General features: G+C 35.1%; 1 protein-coding gene across 2 annotated transcripts in view; it reads left to right on the forward strand.

Annotated features, from left to right (window-relative positions):
• Nucleotides 1-19906, forward strand: part of KCNT2 (potassium sodium-activated channel subfamily T member 2) — a 443182-nt gene that overhangs the window by 409216 nt on the left and 14060 nt on the right. For both annotated transcript variants that reach the window (XM_024976669.2, XM_024976670.2), the window contains one exon: nucleotides 4404-4704. In XM_024976669.2, coding sequence (XP_024832437.1) covers nucleotides 4404-4704 — 301 coding nt within the window. The remainder of the gene's footprint in view (nucleotides 1-4403; nucleotides 4705-19906) is intronic.

Genomic DNA, 19906 nt, shown 5'->3' on the forward strand with positions numbered 1-19906 from the left:
TCTTCTTAATATCTTCTGCTTCTGTTAGGTCCATACCATTTCTGTCCTTTATCGAGCCCATCTTTGCATGAAATGTTCCTTTGGTATCTCTAATTTTCTTGAAGAGAACTCTAGTCTTTCCCATTCTGTTGTTTTCCTCTATTTCTCTGCACTGATCGCTGAGGAAGGCTTTCTTATCTCTTCTTGCTATTCTTTGGAATTCTGCATTCAGATGCTTATATCTTTCCTTTTCTCCTTTGCTTTTGCTTCTCTTCTTTTCACAACTATTTGTAAGGCCTCCCCAGACAGCCATTTTGCTTTTCTGCATTTCTTTTCCATGGGGATGATCTTGATCCCTGTCTCCTGTACAATGTCACAAACCTCCATCCATAGTTCATCAGGCACTCTATCTATCAGATCTAGTCCCTGAAATATATTTCTCACTTCTACTGTATAAATCTCAACACATATAAATTTGGTATACTTTTTATTATATCCTACTGGAAGGAGAAGAGAAAGGGATGTAAATTTCAAGCGTAGAAATAATTATCTCTGTGTTGTGAATTTAGATTTCTTACATTTAGTCCCCAAATCCTTCTGACTCCATTTTTCTTTGGTTAAACTGAAATATGAAAAGAGACGTTACTTTTATTGAAATGATGATAAAAATGCCTTGTGAGTCCTATGGGTTTTTATGTAAATCATGATATTCTTTCCTTTGGGGGAATTCAAAACAGCGGTGAATAGGGGACCCAGTATTATTTAGCTCATATATGTTTGATATAATTCCTGGTACACATTACTAAGAAAAGCATTCACAAAGATAAAAAGTGTTTTATCCTTTACTTGGAAAATAAGCTAATCTTCAACTTCTTCCCCAAAATATTTATTAACTTCTGGTTCTGTGACTTGACTTGTCAGTGCCATTATATAAGCATACTATCTTGAGTATTTGATCTGACAAAATTACTGTTTCCACATATTTATGGGAAATAAAACTATTACATGGAGTTATGACTAGAAAGAGTACTTCAGATAAATTTTAGATTCTGATTCACAAATCTGTGCAAGCCAAGTATCTAAATGTGAGTGAACTAACATTTTCATTTTTGCTATAAAGTCCACATAAACTGAAACTCCTGAACATAGAATGATATTCTTTGCTGATGGTGGATATTACCTACAGTTTTATATATTTTACTTTCAGAGAAGAGGATTTTCAGTATATTATCAACCAGATAAGACTAGAGTAAGTTAAGACTTATAAGGGCATCCATTGTTGCAAAACCACAGTATTAGAATTTTTAATACTTCCAACCTAAGTTCTATAGCTAAAAGGAGGTTTCTATTTTGAATGAAATATTATGTTATTCCAATGGGATTCATGTATACATGCTAGTATATATAAAATAGATAATAATAACCAACAAGGGCCTTCTGTATAGCATAGAGAACTCTACTCAGTATCTTATAATAGCTGTAAGGGGAAAGACTCTGAAAATTATATATAAATAATACATGTGTAATTTGTTTAACCTTCATAGCTTCATAAGAGATTATTTCTTTTGTAAATAGAATTATACATATATATATAGCTAATACATATATATAACTGAATCATTGTACTGTACACCTGAAACTAACACATTGTAAATCAATTATAGTCTTTAGCTAAAAAAAATAATAAATCAGTCTTAAAAAGAGAAAAGTAGTCTAATTATGCAGCAATGAAGGTTTAACAAATCATTTTCATACCACTCTCTACAGTACTATTTTGAAACAAATATGAACAAATATTTGCATTTTTTATTGAATTTAAGTGTGAGACAATTTCGATTTCATAGCTTGCCACTAGAAATTGTGTGTAGGGCATTGACTAAGCCTCCATAACTCATATTCACTTAAAGGATCTTATTGGATCTGCCTTCTGACCTTACTTAAACTGGTAATTTAAATTATATTACTTTGGAAGCCAGCAACACATGCATGTTGTAGCTCAAACTTCCATCCACAGATGGCAAACACAGCAGGTTTGTGAACACGGCTCTTGTGCACAATAAAATGCAGGAAGTTTCCTTTTGCATGTGCATGCTTATAAAATAGGGCTTTCTGGTTTGAATCATGGTTCATTTCATATGACTTCCTGGTATGAAAAGCAACAATTCTGAAACAAGAAACTTTTGTTTATCTTAGTATTAAGGAAAGAGTGTGGTAGGGTCCAGCTGCTCACCACTCAGAAGCGAATAAACAGCCCAGATAGGTGTGAAAGGAAAGTTTCAGTTCAGTTCAGTAGCTCAGTCATGTCCGACTCTTTGCGACCCCATGAATCGCAGCACGCCAGGCCTCCCTGTCCATCACCAACTCCCGGAGTTCACTCAGACTCACGTCCATCAAGTCAGTGATGCCATCCAGCCATCTCATCCTCTGTCGTCCCCTTCTCCTCCTGCCCCCAATCCCTCCCAGCATCAGAGTCTTTTCCAATGAGTCAACTCTTTGCATGAGGTGGCCAAAGTACTGGAGTTTCAGCTTTAGCATCATTCCTTCCAAAGAAATCCCAGGGCTGATCTTCAGAATGGACTGGTTGGATCTCCTTGCAGTCCAAGGGACTCTCAAGAGTCTTCTCCAACACCACAGTTCAAAAGCATCAATTCTTCGGCGCTCAGCTTTCTTCACAGTCCAACTCTCACATCCATACATGACCACTGGAAAAACCATAGCCTTGACAAGACAGACCTTTGTTAGCAAAGTAATGTCTCTGTTTTTGAATATGCTATCTAGGTTGGTCATAACTTTCCTTCCAAGGAGTAAGCATCTTTTAATTTCATGGCTGCAGTCACCATCTGCAGTGATTTTGGAGCCCAAGAAAAATAAAGTCTGACCCTGTTTCCACTGTTTCCCCATCTATTTCCTATGAAGTGGTGGGACCCAATGCCATGATCTTCATTTTCTGAATGTTGAGTTTTAAGCCAACTTTTTCACTCTGTTTGCTTTATTTCAAATGCCAGCAACTGAAGAGAGGAGGGTGGTGGACGTCTGTCCAAAGGCCAACTTACCCTCTCCCCCTGACACTGGCAACCAGTGGGGATACAGATTTTTTCCACAGAAGGAGGGGTGACATTCAGAAACAGCACAGTCAGCTCTGATAGTCATCTTCAAATTGATGAGCATCATCTTGATTGTTAGATACAGTTAATTAGATTAACTGTAACGTTAGATACAGTTAATCTTCAGTTCCAGTGGCCATTTGTTCCCATTTCTCTGAGGCCAATTCTTGGAATTGTGGCAGCACGTATCCTGGCTGTAGTCTTGTCATCATGTAGTAATTTCTCCACCTGGTGTTTTAGTATATATAAAACAGCTCAATGATAAGGCTCAGAATATTATGTGCAACCCTTGAAAATGAACTAAAGGTCCTTGACTATGCTTAATGACTACATTATTATTATTTAGCTTCCTTTGACTGTTTTCCTTTGTTTCTGCGTTTCTCACTTCTCTCATTAAACTTATTGACTAAAGTTTCCACAGACACAAGGCAGGCAAAGGTCATGGTGAGGGGGCAAGCACCATAAGGTCTTGCTCCATTTCAGTAAGCACCTATAATCAAAGGAAAGCATCTCACTTTAAAATCAGATTTAGTAGTAAAAAAGTAGATCAAAATGAACTTTAGGAATTTTTTCATTGTTTTTCCTTCCTATGAAGAGTAGCCTAATGTAAGTTTTCTTTGTGAGTCTAGAATATATTTGTGAAATATTAATATTTATAGCATACTTTCACTTAGAACACTGAAAACAGTTCCTGAAGTGTATCATAATATTTTATCAAAACTATTTATGTGGTAAATAACTAATGCATAAATTAAATAAAATATGCTTTTTGTTTTCCTAGGGATCATATGAGCAAATAAAAAATTCACATTTTATAAAGTTCATGCCAATGCCCTCTTTAGAAAGAGCAATAATGTAAAACCTTAAAAATATTATTAACTCCAAAATTAAACAAATTTTCATAATTTTTCTAAATTTCATGTGGAGTACTATGAGTAAATTGAGGAAAGTCCATTACTTTTACTTCATTTGAATAACTCTATAAAATATCTAGCTCTTTTGTTTTGGTTTCAAACCACTCTATGCCAGTTGTTTGGTAACTCTGATACATAAAATGTTAAATTGTTTTTATAAAGAAACTTTTACTGGAGTATGCAAGGATATTTTATCTGGTTCACTATAAGTTCGAAAAACATATTTTCTAGTACTTTTAGTAACATAGAATTAGTGTCACTAATGATGATCTTGTCCTTTCTGTAAAAACTCTCATGAGATATATAATTGTATCAAGATTTAGCACACACACACAAAAAATATGACTAGAACTCTAGGCTACCTGATTCTTAAGATATCTAATTACCATATGCACTTCTTTTAAAGTCTCAGATATCCATCAGTGTAGAAGAGTGGGAAGACACCAAAGATGCTAAAGAACAAGGTCACCACCGAAGTAACCACCGCAACTCGACATCCAGCGACCAGTCGGATCACCCGCTGCTGAGGAGGAAGAGCATGCAATGGGCCCGAAGGCTGAGCAGGAAAGGCCCCAAACATTCCGGTAGAACCGCGGAGAAAATGACCCAGCAGCGCCTGAACCTCTACAGGAGGTCAGAAAGACAAGAGCTTGCTGAACTTGTGAAAAATAGAATGAAACACTTGGGTCTTTCTACAGTGGGATATGGTATGCTCTTTACAAGTATCGCATGATGTGGGCTTGTGATTTCTTTCCCTTAGTTGGAACAGAGTCAGCTCTAATTTAATAATTTAAGAATCGCCTTTATATTTTCACAGGTCAGTTAGAAGAGACTAGTGACAGGTCTAACCTCCTAGAGATAATTATGAACATGATATTAAAAAGAGAGGATTGAAAATTTTAAATATATGCTCAGGTCTCTAGGCACCTTGTTGAACCCTACAAGAATTACTTTAATTTTAATTTTCACAAAAACTCTCCGATTTTAGAGATAGGGAAACTAAATAACTTGTTAATTAGCTTGTTAGTAGCCTGACTGAGGCTTATATCCAGTGCTGTCTGGCTCCAAAGCCTGTTTTACACACACACACACGCACACACACACACAAACTGCATCTCATTTTAGAAGCCTGGAATAAAATAAATGTGTGGGATTGTTAAGTAATTAAATGGATAAGCTACAAATGAATGAAAATGTCTCTATAAAATGTGTTTATAGTTAGTTGTGATCCAGAAACACAGAGTCTTCAAAAGCTTTGATCTGAAGCTCAGATAGTGCTGGATATCTTACAGGTAAGTCTGAATGACTGTTCTGGTCTTACATTGATACACAATTGTAATATAGATATGCTGCATATTTGTTTAGTTGCTCAGTCATGACTGACTCTTTTGCAACTACATGGATTGTAGCCTGCCAGTCTCCTCTGTCCATATGATTTCCGTGGACAAGAATACTGGAGTGGGTTGCCATTTCCTATTCCAGGGTATCTTCTCAACCCAGGATCAACCCACGTCTCCTGCATTGGCAGACAGATTCTTTACCACCGAGCCACCAGGGAAGCCCCAAGCTCTATATTAGACACCTCTAATAACAGAAAGATTATGAAAAGAGGATTTAGAATCTCAGGGACCTCTGAACTTCTCCACTTATTCTTAATTCACAATAATTTATCCATTCAACAGATTTTATTAGGTTGCCTTCTGAGTTCCAGGCACTGGGAATAAAACAATGACCTATTCAGACAAGACCTCTGCATTTATGGAGTTTATATTCTAGTGTCAGCCAGTAGATTTGTTGTATTATTTAATTTCTCAAGGCTATTTTATTATTTATGAAAATGAAATAATAATCCTTTTGTCCTAAAGGACAAATGGGATAATGAATAATAATATGCTTAGCCCAGAACTGGCATTCAGCTCATCCACCCATCTACTGTATGTCTAAGAACAGCATGTCTATCTGTGTTTTATATATAAAAATGTTATTTTTTTTTTTTTGCCCACTTCAGCAAACAAACTGTTTGCATCTTTGGGAGCGATGTCTTCACTGAGAATACATGTTGTGATACAATTATTGTTTTGCATGTTTGCTTTTTTTTTTGAGGGAAAAGGAAATGTCTTACTTATCCTTTAAACTTTGTATTGCCAATCAATTTACACATTTTCTGACACATAGAAATCCAGTAACTGCATGTTGATTGCATGCACAACCAGAGTGCTTACAGATGAGAAAACAGGGTCTCAGATATAAACTATTTCCTTGGGTGACCCAACCCTAGTGTACCCTTGAGTCAGTGCTTTAACTTGTGACTTGATTCCATATCTTTTTGCGTCTCTGCTGGACCACTTATTTTTCCTACATTACTGTCAGTATTTGGTAGCACTTTACAGATTTGAAATGTTTTTACGTGCTTTGTAATAATGCATGATGACTGACTTAACCATTAGTCTTAATCTACTACGTCCTGAGTAGGTCTGGCCTGATTAAAGAGCATGAGCAGATTTCTTTTGATATATTAGATATGAGACAGAAAGGACAGGAAAAGGGAAAGTCACAGGATGACTTTTGAGGGCTCTAGCTTGAGCAACTAGTTCATAATTGTGACATTCACTGAGCTTAGAAGAAGAATATTTGAGGTGAAAATAATAAATTTAATTTGAGTGCCTGGAAGATTTCATATGGGTAATTATCCATAAGAAGCAAGACTTCTGCTGAATGGTGTTCAAGAAAAAGAAATGAGATGTGTTTATAGACTTTGACATCATCAGCCTATAGATTTTATGTAAGGTGAGAGATGGCTTCCCTCATGGCTCAGAGGTAAAGAATCAGCCTGCAATGCAGGAGACATGGGTTCAATGGCTGGATCAGAAAGATCTCCTGGAGGAGGGCATGACAACCCACTCCAGTAGTCTTGCCTGGAGAATCCCATGGACAGAGGAGCCTAGAGGGCTACAGTCCATAAAGTTGCAAAGTCAGACACAACTGAAGCATCTTAGCATGTGTGCACACAAGGTGTAGAAGTTGATGGAATAACCCCAGGTGAATGACTACAGGAGAACTCTAGAAAATACTCACATTTCTGGAATGATGAGGGAGGAAGTATTTAAAAAAAAAAAAGAAAAAGAAGAGGCTGAAGTGTCTATAACTGAGTTACCCAAAATATGTAGCATAGTACAATATTGGAGAAGGCAGTGGCACCCCACTCCAGTACTCTTGCCTGGAAAATCCCATGGATGGAGGAGCCTGGTAGGCTGCAGTCCATGGGGTCGCTAAGAGTCGGATACGACTGAGCAACTTCACTTTCACTTTTCACTTTCATACATTGGAGAAGCAAATGGCAACCCACTCCAGTGTTCTTCCCTGGAGAATCCCAGGGACAGGGGGAGCCTGGTGGGCTGCCGTCTATGTGGTCACACAGAGTCGGACAAGACTGAAGCGACTTAGCAGCAGTATGATATTATGCTATCGATTGGTTATGTGATTTATCATTGAATTGATCTTTCATATCTTTTGAAGGCAGGTGAGGCCTTGTGTAGTCAGAGGCTGGTCACTTCCAGTCATGAGAAATTTTGCCTTCTACCCCAATGTGATAGAAAATTGTATTTCCTATCTGATTTATGATATAAAAACTGTTGCAATTTTGGTGTAGAGAAGAAATCATTAATAATGCAGAAAGTACAGTGATATGTCATTGCTGACCTTGGTTATGTGTCAGTTAGATAGCATGTGTGAGAGGCAGATCTGAGTAGCTTGATTAATAAATTAAGACTTGAATATAGTGGATTTCATATATTAGGGACCCCAAGGTAATAGAATTTTAATCTTCTGTCTATTGCTCCAAATTCTATTGCTTCCATTGCTAAAGTATCATGGTATAAGATGCAGGTTGAAATGTCAGTCATTTTGTCCACATTCCATCCAGGAGGAAGGAGGGTGAGGCCAGAGAAGAAAGGATTATCTCCTCAGTTAAAAAATAGTACCAAGGAGCTGCACACACCATTTCCATTATGTTCCACTGGCAAGCTGTATGCTTTGTTTTCAATGGCCTAGATCTAATATTACAGAAGACAAGACAAATGGCTATTGAGAGATAATTAGCAGTCTCTGCCAGAATGGTTATGTTTTTTACGAAATTTTATTCTGAAGGAGAGGTGGGAAATATGGAAGTAGCTGGATGAGGAAGTGAACAAGGGAAGAGGGATTGTTTTATTTTTTAAGAACAAAGAGGTATGAGCATGTTTAAATAATAAGATTAAGCTACCAGTGAAGACGTTGAAAGAAAACACAGTAAAAAGAAAGCAGTTGGAGCCCTTGCGTAGATACTTGGAAGTGAAGAAAAGATGAGTGTTTTAACATGCACAAACTTGTAGGTGTTTGTCAGGAAGTTGAGTAATATTTTACATGATAGTAAGAGGTAAAATCCTTTGCTGAGAATAATGGCAAGAGTAAAAGAGTGAGTGTTTTAAAAATAAGCCAGAATGTTAGAAGTTTCAGGGGAAAGGGTATCCTTTCTGTGCAAGACTGAACTTCTTATCTTATTCTTCATTTCTTAAATTTATAATATAGAAAATTTCAGACATGAATAAATGTAGAAAGATTAGTATGATAAACCTTGCTGTTGTTTAGCTGCTAAGTTGTGTCCTACTCTTTTGTGACCCCATGGACTGTAGCCCACCAGGCCCCTCTATCAATGGCATTTTCCAGGTAAGAACACTGGAGTGGGTAGCCATTTCCTTCTCCAGGGCTCTTCCCAACCCAGCGATTAAGCCGGTGTCTCCTGCATTGCAGGTTGGATTCCTTACCACTGAGCCACCAAAGAAGCCCTAAGGAACCTGCATATACTCATTTTTCAACAGCAGTAATTATCAGGTCAATTATTATCAGATATTGTTCCATGTATGTGCCTGGTAATTTCCTTCACATCTCATATTAATTTCAGATAAATTTCAGATCCATATATTTCAATATATACATCTATCGTTTAAGTGCTAAATTAAAAAAATATAACCACGTACCATTTTCACACTTAAAAACAATTTTAATATCATCAAGTATTCACTTAGGGTTCAAATTTCCAGTGATCTCACAAATGTCATGATTTTTTATACTTTTTATCTAAATCGGGATCAATTAAGGTCCATTCATGGAGATGGGTGACAAGTTTGTTAAGTCACTTTTAAGTTTCCCCCATCTCATATTTTTCTAACTCAGTCTATTTCTTGGAGAAACTCACTCTGTGGTTTCCTAGACTCTGAGTCTCCAGGCTTAATTGGTCCATTCTATCCCCTGCCTTTACTTTTTTTAACCATTTTTTGTTAATGATTATGAATTCCTAGACATAAATGTATTTTATGTTTTTATATGCATGTTATCAATTATTCATCATATTCTAAATTTGACCAGTGGAAGCCTCTTCAGATAGCTTCCTGGGTCCTTTTGTCATGATGTCAACCATATTTCATAGACTTGCCTTGCTCTCTGTAGGACTAAATGCTCCCCACCTAAATTAAATCATCTCTCCCAGGATCACTCAAAATGCTAATCAAATTTTAGAGATATTCATTTTGCTGCATTTGTCACTTTTTCTAAGTTTGTTGGGAGGGCTAAAAGATTAGGCAGAAGGTAGATAGGTAGACAGATAAACAATTTCACCAGTTCATCAAGAAACTTACAATTAAAATGCAGGCTACTGGGTTTTTATTTAACTTTTTCTATCCTGTAGCTGTACTTTCTGCTATGCCAAGATTAATGCTCATCAACAACAATAGAAATGATGGAATTATCAAATTCATATTGCTTTTTCACAATTTATATAAAACAGTCTCAGAATAATAATACAGTGCTCTTATTAACACTATAATTGCCAAAGCATGAATTTTTAATGTGCTCCTTATAGACTAACCCAAAGGAATGTTTATTAAAATAACTCCAAGTCTTGGAAAAGTTCTTCTTGCTGTAGTTTTACCATCAGTTGGATATCAAGTTAGACTCATTTCTGTTTTCAAGGTTTAAGAATTCTTTTCCTAAAATTTGACTTTGTTTTTTTTTTTTTTAGTCATGTAAACTTTGTGCACAATTCAAAGCCAAATATTTCATACAAGTTATACTCAAAAAAATTTAACATCACTCCCCATCACTTTTACACAATCTCCTTCTTTCCTCATGAGTTACTTTTTTTAACTTTATGGTATATTCTTCCATGTATAAATATAAACTTTAAAATGTAGTTGGCAGCATGATATGTTCCTTTTTCTTTTTCCCACATTGCTTCTTCCACTTAGTGGTATATCCTGGAGATCACTGATTTAGTAGCATATAGAAATAGTTTTCTTTTTGAAGCTGTCTAGTGCTTCATTGTGTACAGGTTTAATAGTCTATTAAATGAGTCCTTCATGCCTTTTCTAATTACGAAGTCTTGCAATAAATAGGCATATGCATATGTCTTTTTGTATTTTTTCCTAGTGTACCTTTGGGATGGATATCTAAAAGTGAGATTATTGGATTAGAGATTAAATGTATTTAATTTTGCTATTAGAAAATTTTCATCCTTAAATGTGTATGATTTTGCATTTCTATCAGCAATATATGAAGGACTATTTTCCCAAAATCTTGCCAGCAGAAAGTCGTTAGACTTTTATGTGTTTTGCCATTCTAATAGATTAAGTAGTATCTCAGTGTGCCTTCTTATTATAATGAGGTATAGCATCTTTTCATGTGATTAAGAGTCATTTTCAGTGAATTGTTTTCATTTCTGGCCAATTTTATAGATTTATTTCTGTTTTTAATAATTTAGAGGGGGCTTTCCAGGTTGCGTAGTGGTTAAAGATAAAGAATCAACCTGCCAATGCAGGAGACACAAGAGATGTAGGTTCCATTGCTGGATCAGGGGGATCCCCTGGAATAGGAGATAGCAACCCCCTCCAGTTTCTTGCCTGGGAAATCCCATGGACAGAGTAACCTGGTGGGCCACAATCCATGGTGTCGCGAAGTGTAGGACACTATTGAGCAACTGAGTACTCACACACACACACGCATTGGGTAAATTAGAACTGTGGCTACTAATTGCAGATATTTCTTTCTCAGACTAGTTTTTTCCTATACTCCTGTTATTTAATATTTTAATCTAAGTTTTAAATTGCTTAAATTATTATTGATCTATTTTGAGTAGATCAAAAGGAACTTTCTCTCTTCCAATTTAGAGGGGGTTTCTTCCACATTTTTCATTACTTATTTGGTTTCACCTTTTGCATTCAAATATATGATCTATTTGGAAATTATCCTGGTATATTTGGTAGGCAAGGGAACACATTTTTGTATTTTCTAAGATAATTTTCTACATTGAGTTATATAATGTGCTGTGCTGTGCTTAGTCGCTCAGTTGTGCCCAACTCTTTGTGACCCCATGGGCTGTAGCCCACCAGGCTCCTCTGTTCATGGGGATTCTCCAGGCAAGAATACTGGAGTGGGTTGTCATGCCCTCCTCCAGGGGGTCTTCCTGATCCAGAGATCGAACCCAGGTCTCCCAAATTCCTGGTGAATTCTTTACCATCTGAGCCACCAGGGAAGCCTTTAGTTATGTGATAGCATTTACTAAAATGCACACCCCATTCCATTGATTTTTAGATCCTGCTTTTAGCAGATCTCAAATTCATACATGTTATTGTGTCTATTTCTAGACTTTCTATTGTGTTACAGTGGTCTGTCTGCCTGTTCTGACAAAAATCACCCACTGTTTTAATTTCAGTCTTTATAGTGTATTTTCATATCTGGTAGGGCTAGGGACATTTCACTCTTCTTTGTCAGTATTTGCTTAGCTATATTTAGATATTTCTTCTTCTGAATTAATTTTATAATTAACTTGTTTGTTTCAGATGAAAAGAAAGGATTATTTCCTTCTACTTTTAGTCCTTCTTCCTAGTTCTTTCAAATCCAAATTCTATTATCTAAACCCCCTCTCCTAATATGTCGTATTTCTCCCTTTCTTTTCTCTTAGTTCCTCTTCTAAGGAAATCAGGCCTCTTCCCTTAATCCTAAAACAAACACAAGTCCACATATGTGCGCACACACACTCCTTACTCCTCAATTTGTCTCCTGTGTTTTCTTTTATCTACTAATTACATTCCATGTCTTTGCATCATCACCTCATGTTTGCTCTCAGTTCACTTCTTCTCTACCCCTTTGCTGAGACACTACCAGATAGAAAGGATTCTTACTTTCCTTCATCTGTCTTCAGCAGTGTCCTTTCCCAGATCTTCTTTCTCTTTCTGAAAAATTACCAAACTTTCCAGAACAATGCTGCTTTATAAACAATACATTAGAAATGTTATTTTTATACTGTTTAAAGAAAAATTTAATTATATCTCAAATAATAGAAAATCATAAACACTGAAAAATGCTTAAAATCTAAAAAGTCACTAAATTGTTAACTTTTGACAAGTAACCTTGCTTCCTGAAGGCACAGATTATCTCTTACTTATTTTTTTTATCATGTTCAATTCCAAAAGAAAGGTAATTCTTTAAAAACAGAGGATAAATTTTTAATATTTCCTGATATAGCCTGTCTCTACAGGTTAGGTTGAAATAATGTAAATGCTTGTGCATGTTGTTGTCTAAGATCAACATATGCCTATCCTCCAAAGGACATTAGTTAGATTACAGGTATATAATCTCTTACTTGTACTTTTAAAATCCAAAATTTCTGCATACTGAATTTTTAAGTAGGTTTGACACCAAAACTTGTTTAAACACAGAAGTTGATCCAAACTGCTTGAAACTATTTGGATCTTTGATCAAATTTATTGTGAATATTCGTATGTTTGCTGCAGAAATATGAACCCTGCTGCTTCAGACCCAACTGAGAATATTACATGAAATACATTCTGTGCCCTAAATCTAAAAAAGTTACTAGTGGAGCACATCTGGCCTCAAGGGTTTGGGAGACAGAATGAGAACCTGCATATCTTGAGAAATTAACTAATGTGATGACCTACAAATTCTGCTTGTCTTTTATTGATTTTTTTTTTTTTTTGAAAATATCTTCAATATAATTTTAAAAACTTACCTCAAATTTCATGGTATTGTATACTAACTGGCCATGTGTCCTTGGATAAGTCACTGTCTCCCTGAACATCATGTTTTTTTTTAACCAACAAATAAGGTAATCAGGTTTTCCCAAAGAGATGTGATATAAAATAATAGAATGCAAAGGACAAAAGATTCTTCAATCTATAAGCTGTACTATAGATATACATATACAATCATTATTTTGTGTTAATAACTGGCATCATTCTTCAACAATTTCTTTGGCTCTGATACTCACTAAAATTATTCTTAATAACTATTGAAATATTCTTAACTATTAAAATGACACACTAAATATTTGATATTTATATAGTTTATATATATAGTTATATATTACATATATATAATTATATAGTTTATATATTATATAAATGTATTTGCCATTATAAATTGGGAAGTAAGTGTCCCTGGTATGACCAGTGCTGCAGGTTCTGATTTTGACGTGGATCCCTTTGTTTCATACTGTTAGTAAACAAAGGAACGTCAATGGGGGAAAAAAGAAATTCTTTTAAGTGACAGAGGTAACTACTAGTTAGATGTGGCTTTCATTACATCCATCAGGAAGCCTTAGTTTCTATGTTAAATAAGTTTATAATTTGCCTGAAATAATTAACAGATTAAGCAAGAGCTGGTTTTTATAGTTATCATGGTGACTTTAATTCTTAGTCATTCTCTTCTTTATGGGATAGAAACAGGCAAAATCAATAAGAAAGAATTGTTATTCCCACCCAAACCTAAGATATATATTGTGATGGTGGTAGCAGTAATAGTAATAATAATATCCTCAACTTCTATTTTCAGACTCTTTTATAAATCATTGATCATTTTCATGTGTTTTCATTAAAAATTCCCCCAAATTCTAATCAATAGGTCAAGTACATTTTTTAGTAAAAGATTATAAATTTGTCCTGAAACATATTACCAAAAAGGGAAAGGCACCAAAGTTAGACATTTTTCTGAAATATTTTACAACATTTAGCACATGGGAGGAATAATATAAGTATCTGAAGTGAAGTGAAGTGAAGTCACTCAGTCGTGTCCGACTATTTGCGACCCCATGGATAGTAGCCTACTGGGCTCTGCCGTCCATGGGATTTTCCAGGCAAGAATACTGGAGTGGGCTGCCATTTCCTTCTCCAGGGGATCTTCCCAACCCAGGGATCGAACCCAGGTCTCCTCCATTGCAGACAGACGCTTGGTCTGAGCCACCAGGAAAGCCAATATAAGTATCTGAGATCACTATAATGATGTAAGTAATAATTTATTATTTCAAAAGAAACTGACAGATACTGAATTTTTACTGTTTTGTGAAATATATAATTTACCATTTCCCAGTATGAGTAAAATATATTGATATGTACAATCATTATACTGCCAGTATAGATTTCCAGAAAAGGATGATTTTATGTTATTCTGTATTTCCAGAACTGACCCATTCTCACAAGGAGGCAGACACAGGAGGATAAAACCAGGGGTTTTATGTTAATCTCATTCTGTATATGGAATGTTAATAGAAAGAAACAAACTCAGCAGTTTCCTTAATAGATAAAGTAATGAAGCTTTCAAAAGAGGTAACTGCTGAGCTGATAATGATTTATGGTAAACGCAATTATTTCTGCAATGAATTTTCTATACCTCCGTAAAGTAAAACTGTAAAGTTTTGTTTCATGGAGTTGTATCATGACCTTCCCAGAACATTAATTTCTCAATGATGTCGATATTTTTACATAATTTAACTCCACGGTTAACTTAATTGCACTTAATAATACATGCATTTTATCCTTACACCTGGAAATCAAATATTGTGCTTTGGCATATGTCTAAGAAAAATGTGGACATTTGAATAAAATAAAATATTTTTGTCATTGAGAAAAAATTTAATTAGTTGAATGAACATTTTACGTTCAACAGTTTATGATTTCAGCATTTTATTATGAGTTTGTATAAATAGTCAATGAGAGCAAAAATGAGCTTTCTAAATGCATTGAAACAACAAGAAGAAGTTTCCAATTATGATGATTGTTTATAGCCTCAATTTAAACAACTAGAAAAAAAATAAACCAATAGTGTACAGGTGTTGGAAAAAATCAGCATATAATTTTGTTACCCGAGAAAAGGTTAACAAATGATTTAGGCCTTTTACAATCTGAAAGTCATATAAATGGACCCCAAACAAGAAAATATGACCAGTACCAGTAGAAAAAATATCAGTCAACAGAAACAGATTCATAAAATATGAATATTGAGGTAGTTATTATAATACAATATGATCTATATGTTCAACATGGTAGAGGAAAACAGAATAATAAGGAGAAAAATTGAAGACATGAAGCTCATATAGGTTAGAATTTGTAATACTTTACTTTTCCATATTTTACTTGGAAAAATATATATTTTCCAAGTAAAATGCATATTGCATGGGATTTACATAAAAATAGCTACTGCAGAATAAAAACATCAATGAACATAAAGTCATAGCAATAGACTATCCAAAATGCAGAATAAAGAAGAAAAGAAAAAGTAAAAGGCTTGAAAAAGTGGTGCTAGCTGCATATGGTATAATATGGAGTAATTTCATAATTGGAATAACAGGAGGAAGAGAATGGATATTTGAAGAGCTAATGATCAACATTTTTTGTCCAAATTTGGTGGGAACTCTATTCAAGATCCCAGAAGCTCAGTGAAGCTCAAACAATATAAATATAACAAATAAAATAATGCCAAGACACAATATAAAAAAATTGCTGGAAGTCAATGATAAAATACCTCAAAAAGAGCAGAAGGAAAACAGACATTTCATAAGGAAGAGACAAACATAAGGACAGTAGAGACCTTCATGTCAGAAACTTCTCAAACCAAATCACAACTGAGAAACTTGTTTCTAGTACTGAAAAAAATAGTCTACCTAATACACTATACATAGTAAAAATATCTTTCTAAACTAAAAGCAAATAAGGACAGGTTTAAAAAACAAAAGCTGAGAAAATTTGTCAACAACAGCTTGCAGGATGAAAGAAATTGTTAAAAGAAATTCTTAAGATAGAAGAAAAATAATGCCAGTGGAACTATAGATCTAAACAAAATAAGTAAGCATATGGGCAAATGTAAAAGATACATTTCTATTTTAAAAATTTTGTTCAAAAATAATTTACCATTTATAACAAACATTGTAAGGTTTATAATATATATAGAGAAGCAAAAAAAAGTGTGGCAATAATAAATAATAAGGAAGAAATAGAATATAGTAAAGTTGTTAAGGGCTTCCCAGTTGGTGTTATTGTTAAAGAACCTGCATGCAAATGCAGGAGACATAAGAGATATGGATTCAATCCCTGGTTGGGGAAGATCCCCTGGAGGAGCACATGCAGCTCACTCCAGTACACTTGCCTGGAAAATCACATGGACAGAGGAGCCTGAAGGCACAGTTCATAGGGTTGCAAAGAGTCAGACATGACTGGAGTGACTTAGCACACACGCAAGTTTGTAAAATTACATGTAAAGTGATGTGCTATTTAAGAGTAGACACTGAAAAATTAAAGCTGTGTATTTTAAGACCTGGAGCAAGGGACAGGAAATGGTAGCATGCCAGTTTTGGGAAAAAATAAAAGTAATCATTCTTACTGATATTTGCCTTTTCTATGGCTGCCTCCACTTTCCAGTTGAAAAAGTTTAAGTACAGCAGAGCTCATATGGCCTGAAAAGTCTGAAATATTAACTATTTGGTTCTTTTAAAAGCAATTGCCAACCAATGACCTAGAGAAGCTACAAAAAAGGAAAACAAAGAGATATAACTGATAACCAATGTTTCAAATAAAATGGAATGATTATAAGAAGAACTGTGTAAAACCTCAATTAATCCAAAGAAGGCAGAGAAAAAAGAAAGAGGCACAAAGAACATCTGGAACAAGTGAAATACAACTGCAAGATGGTAGATTTAAATCCTACTATATTGATACTTCATACCAGGGAAGCCTGTTGTGCTGCAGTCCACGGGGTATCAAAGATATGCACATGACAGCAACAATATTAATATTTATATTACATATAGATGGATTAAACATTTCAACTATCTTCCCTGGTGGCTCAGAGCTTAAATGTCTGCCTCCAATGCAGGAGACCCGGGTTTGATCCCTGGGTCGAGAAGATCCCCTGGAAAAGGAAATGGCAACCCACTCCAGTATCTTGCCTGCAGAATCCCATGGACGGAGGAGCCTTGTAGGCTACTGTCCACAGGGTTGCAAAGAGTCGGACACAACTGAGCAACTTCACTTTCACTTTTCAAACATTTCATTTAAGAGGCAGAAGTCATCAGATGGGATTAAAAGAAGCAATACCCAGCTTTATGTTGTCCAAAAGAAACACTTAAAATGTAAAGAAAGAAATAGATTAAAAGTAAAAGCATATAATTATATTTTATGTAATCACGATTCTAAGGAAAACTTGAATGACTGCATTAATATTCAAGTAGATCCATGCAACAGCTTGGATACTCAACAAAAAGATTTCACGAAGGGAAGAAAAAGCCTTACAGAAACACACTGTAAGATCCTAGCAGAGTGAATGTTTCTAGAAATCAGTGATTCTAAAGTTGGGGCATGAAAGGAAGGAATTAACTGCAAAAGGTCAGGAGGGAACTTTTTGTCATTATAGAAATGTTCTATGTCATAATTATGGTAAAGGTTGCATTATTCTATACAGTGTCAAAACTCATTGCATGTGCATTTGGAATTAGTGAATTTCAACAAAATGTTAATGAATATCCTAAGATAACTCAAATAAGATGCTTAAAATCATATAGAATGTTTACAGCTAACTTGTTATAGGTGAATCTGTAGACTTGGCCTGTCTTGTTCATTGTTGTCTCCAGATTTAGGATTATTTGTGACTAATCATACCTGAAAGTGAAAGTGAAATTCACTCAGTTGTGTCTCTTTGTGACCCCATGGACTGTACCCCACCAGGCTCCTCTGTCCATAGAATTCTCCAGGCAAGAATACTGGAGTGGGTAGCCATTCCCTTCTCCGGGGCATCTTCCCAACCCAGGGGCTGAACTCAAGTTTCCCACATTGCAGGCAGATTCTTTACCATCTGAGCCACCAGGGAAGCACAATCATGACTAGTTAACATTATTAAATGAGCAAACTGGAGAACAAAATAACAAAAATCATGTGATAAATTATGAACAACTAATGATAAAAATGCCTCCTGTAAGTCATTTGGGAGTACTAGAGGATGGCAGCAAAATTGAAAACCACACTTATTTTTAAATCAGATAATATGTTCAATACATTTTTCTTCAATCTCAGATATTACTTCAGGTGAAGTACCTTTAAGCTTAAAGTAGTATGCGTGCTCAGTTGCTGAGTCGTGTCTGACTCTTTGTGACCCCATGGACTGGACTGTAGCCCACCAGGCTCCTCTGTCCATGGGATTTCCCAGGCAAGAATACTGGAGTGGGTTGCCATTCCCTCCTTTAGGGCATCTGCCTGACTGTCTCCTGCATGGACAGATGGGTTCCTTACCGCTGAAGCACTTGGGAAATTCTTAAAGTAGTATATTTAACAATTAAAATGAAAATAAATAAATAAGGTCTTTCCAAAACCTTTTGGAATTTGTACAGAAGTGTATTTATTTTACTTTTTCATGTTATCAACTAGATGGTAGTTGAGAGCCAAATGAGGTGGAGATTTTCTAATGACCTGTTATGTTTCAGGGCATCATGCTTCAGTCTCCAGGATGCAGTATTAACTGCTGTTATTTTGTTTAGCCTATGTGAAAATTCATACAAAGGAGAAATTTTTCAAGAAGAATACATACATTAAAATTGTTTTCTGTATAAAAAAAGGATTCTGGTAATCTCCTGCCAGTACAATATGCTTTGAGGTAAAATCACACCTTATTTGGAGTAAGCTTGTCATATACTCATTGGAATTCCAAGCTCCAGCATTTTAAATTAGCCGAAACCATACACCCCCTAGTATGATTGGCAGATTTAGCAAAAAGAAATATAGGATGCCTAGTTAATTTGAATTTCAGATAAACAACAAATGATGTTTAGTACAAGCATGTTACATTCAATATATGGTATATAAATATGCTTAAACTTGTTCATTTTTAGTCTGAATTTCAGATTTCACAGGGCATTCTCTATTTTGCCTGGCAACCTTACCCCCATGGCAGGATACAATTCCTTGTGTCTTCCTTGGGGTTATGCAATTGAATATATTCCTTTATTTGAATATTAATTTGAAAATCTCATGATTATAATAATTTTACTGGCAAACTTACTGGAGGCTTCAATTATATTGCATTTTAACTGCCTTGTAAGATAAGGATTTTTATTTATAGACTTAAAAATGTCACATCTGCATATCAACTTGAAAGATCATAACTGAAAATACTATCTTTCACAGTCCAATGACAGGTTTCTAGTTAGAAGCACGTTGTGGTAGATATTATTTTATGAAAATAATATATATTTTCCAGTGTAGAAAATTATTAGAATCATATGTATTGGCCTAAAAATTATCTTTAATTTTATGCAGTTATTTTCATGTTGATGTATCTCTATTGGTATGAAATATAGTTTTAGATTTTTGGATGAAACTGGAAAATTTAATACCACTTTTAGGAGCCAAGCTTATCTTAACCGAAGTAGCTAGAGAGGACTACGGCTCTAGAGCAGGTTTTGATACAGTGCCCTTCCAGCTTAAAATCTTTACCCTTGGGAGGATTAATATTTATTGACTATGTATCCGCAAGCCTCTGTATTTACACCTTCTCATAGCCTTGGAAACTATAAAACCTCAATCCCAAAAATGTTTTCTT

This window comes from Bos taurus, chromosome 16 (genome assembly GCF_002263795.3).
Source record: "Bos taurus isolate L1 Dominette 01449 registration number 42190680 breed Hereford chromosome 16, ARS-UCD2.0, whole genome shotgun sequence".
Lineage (NCBI taxonomy): Eukaryota > Metazoa > Chordata > Mammalia > Artiodactyla > Bovidae > Bos > Bos taurus.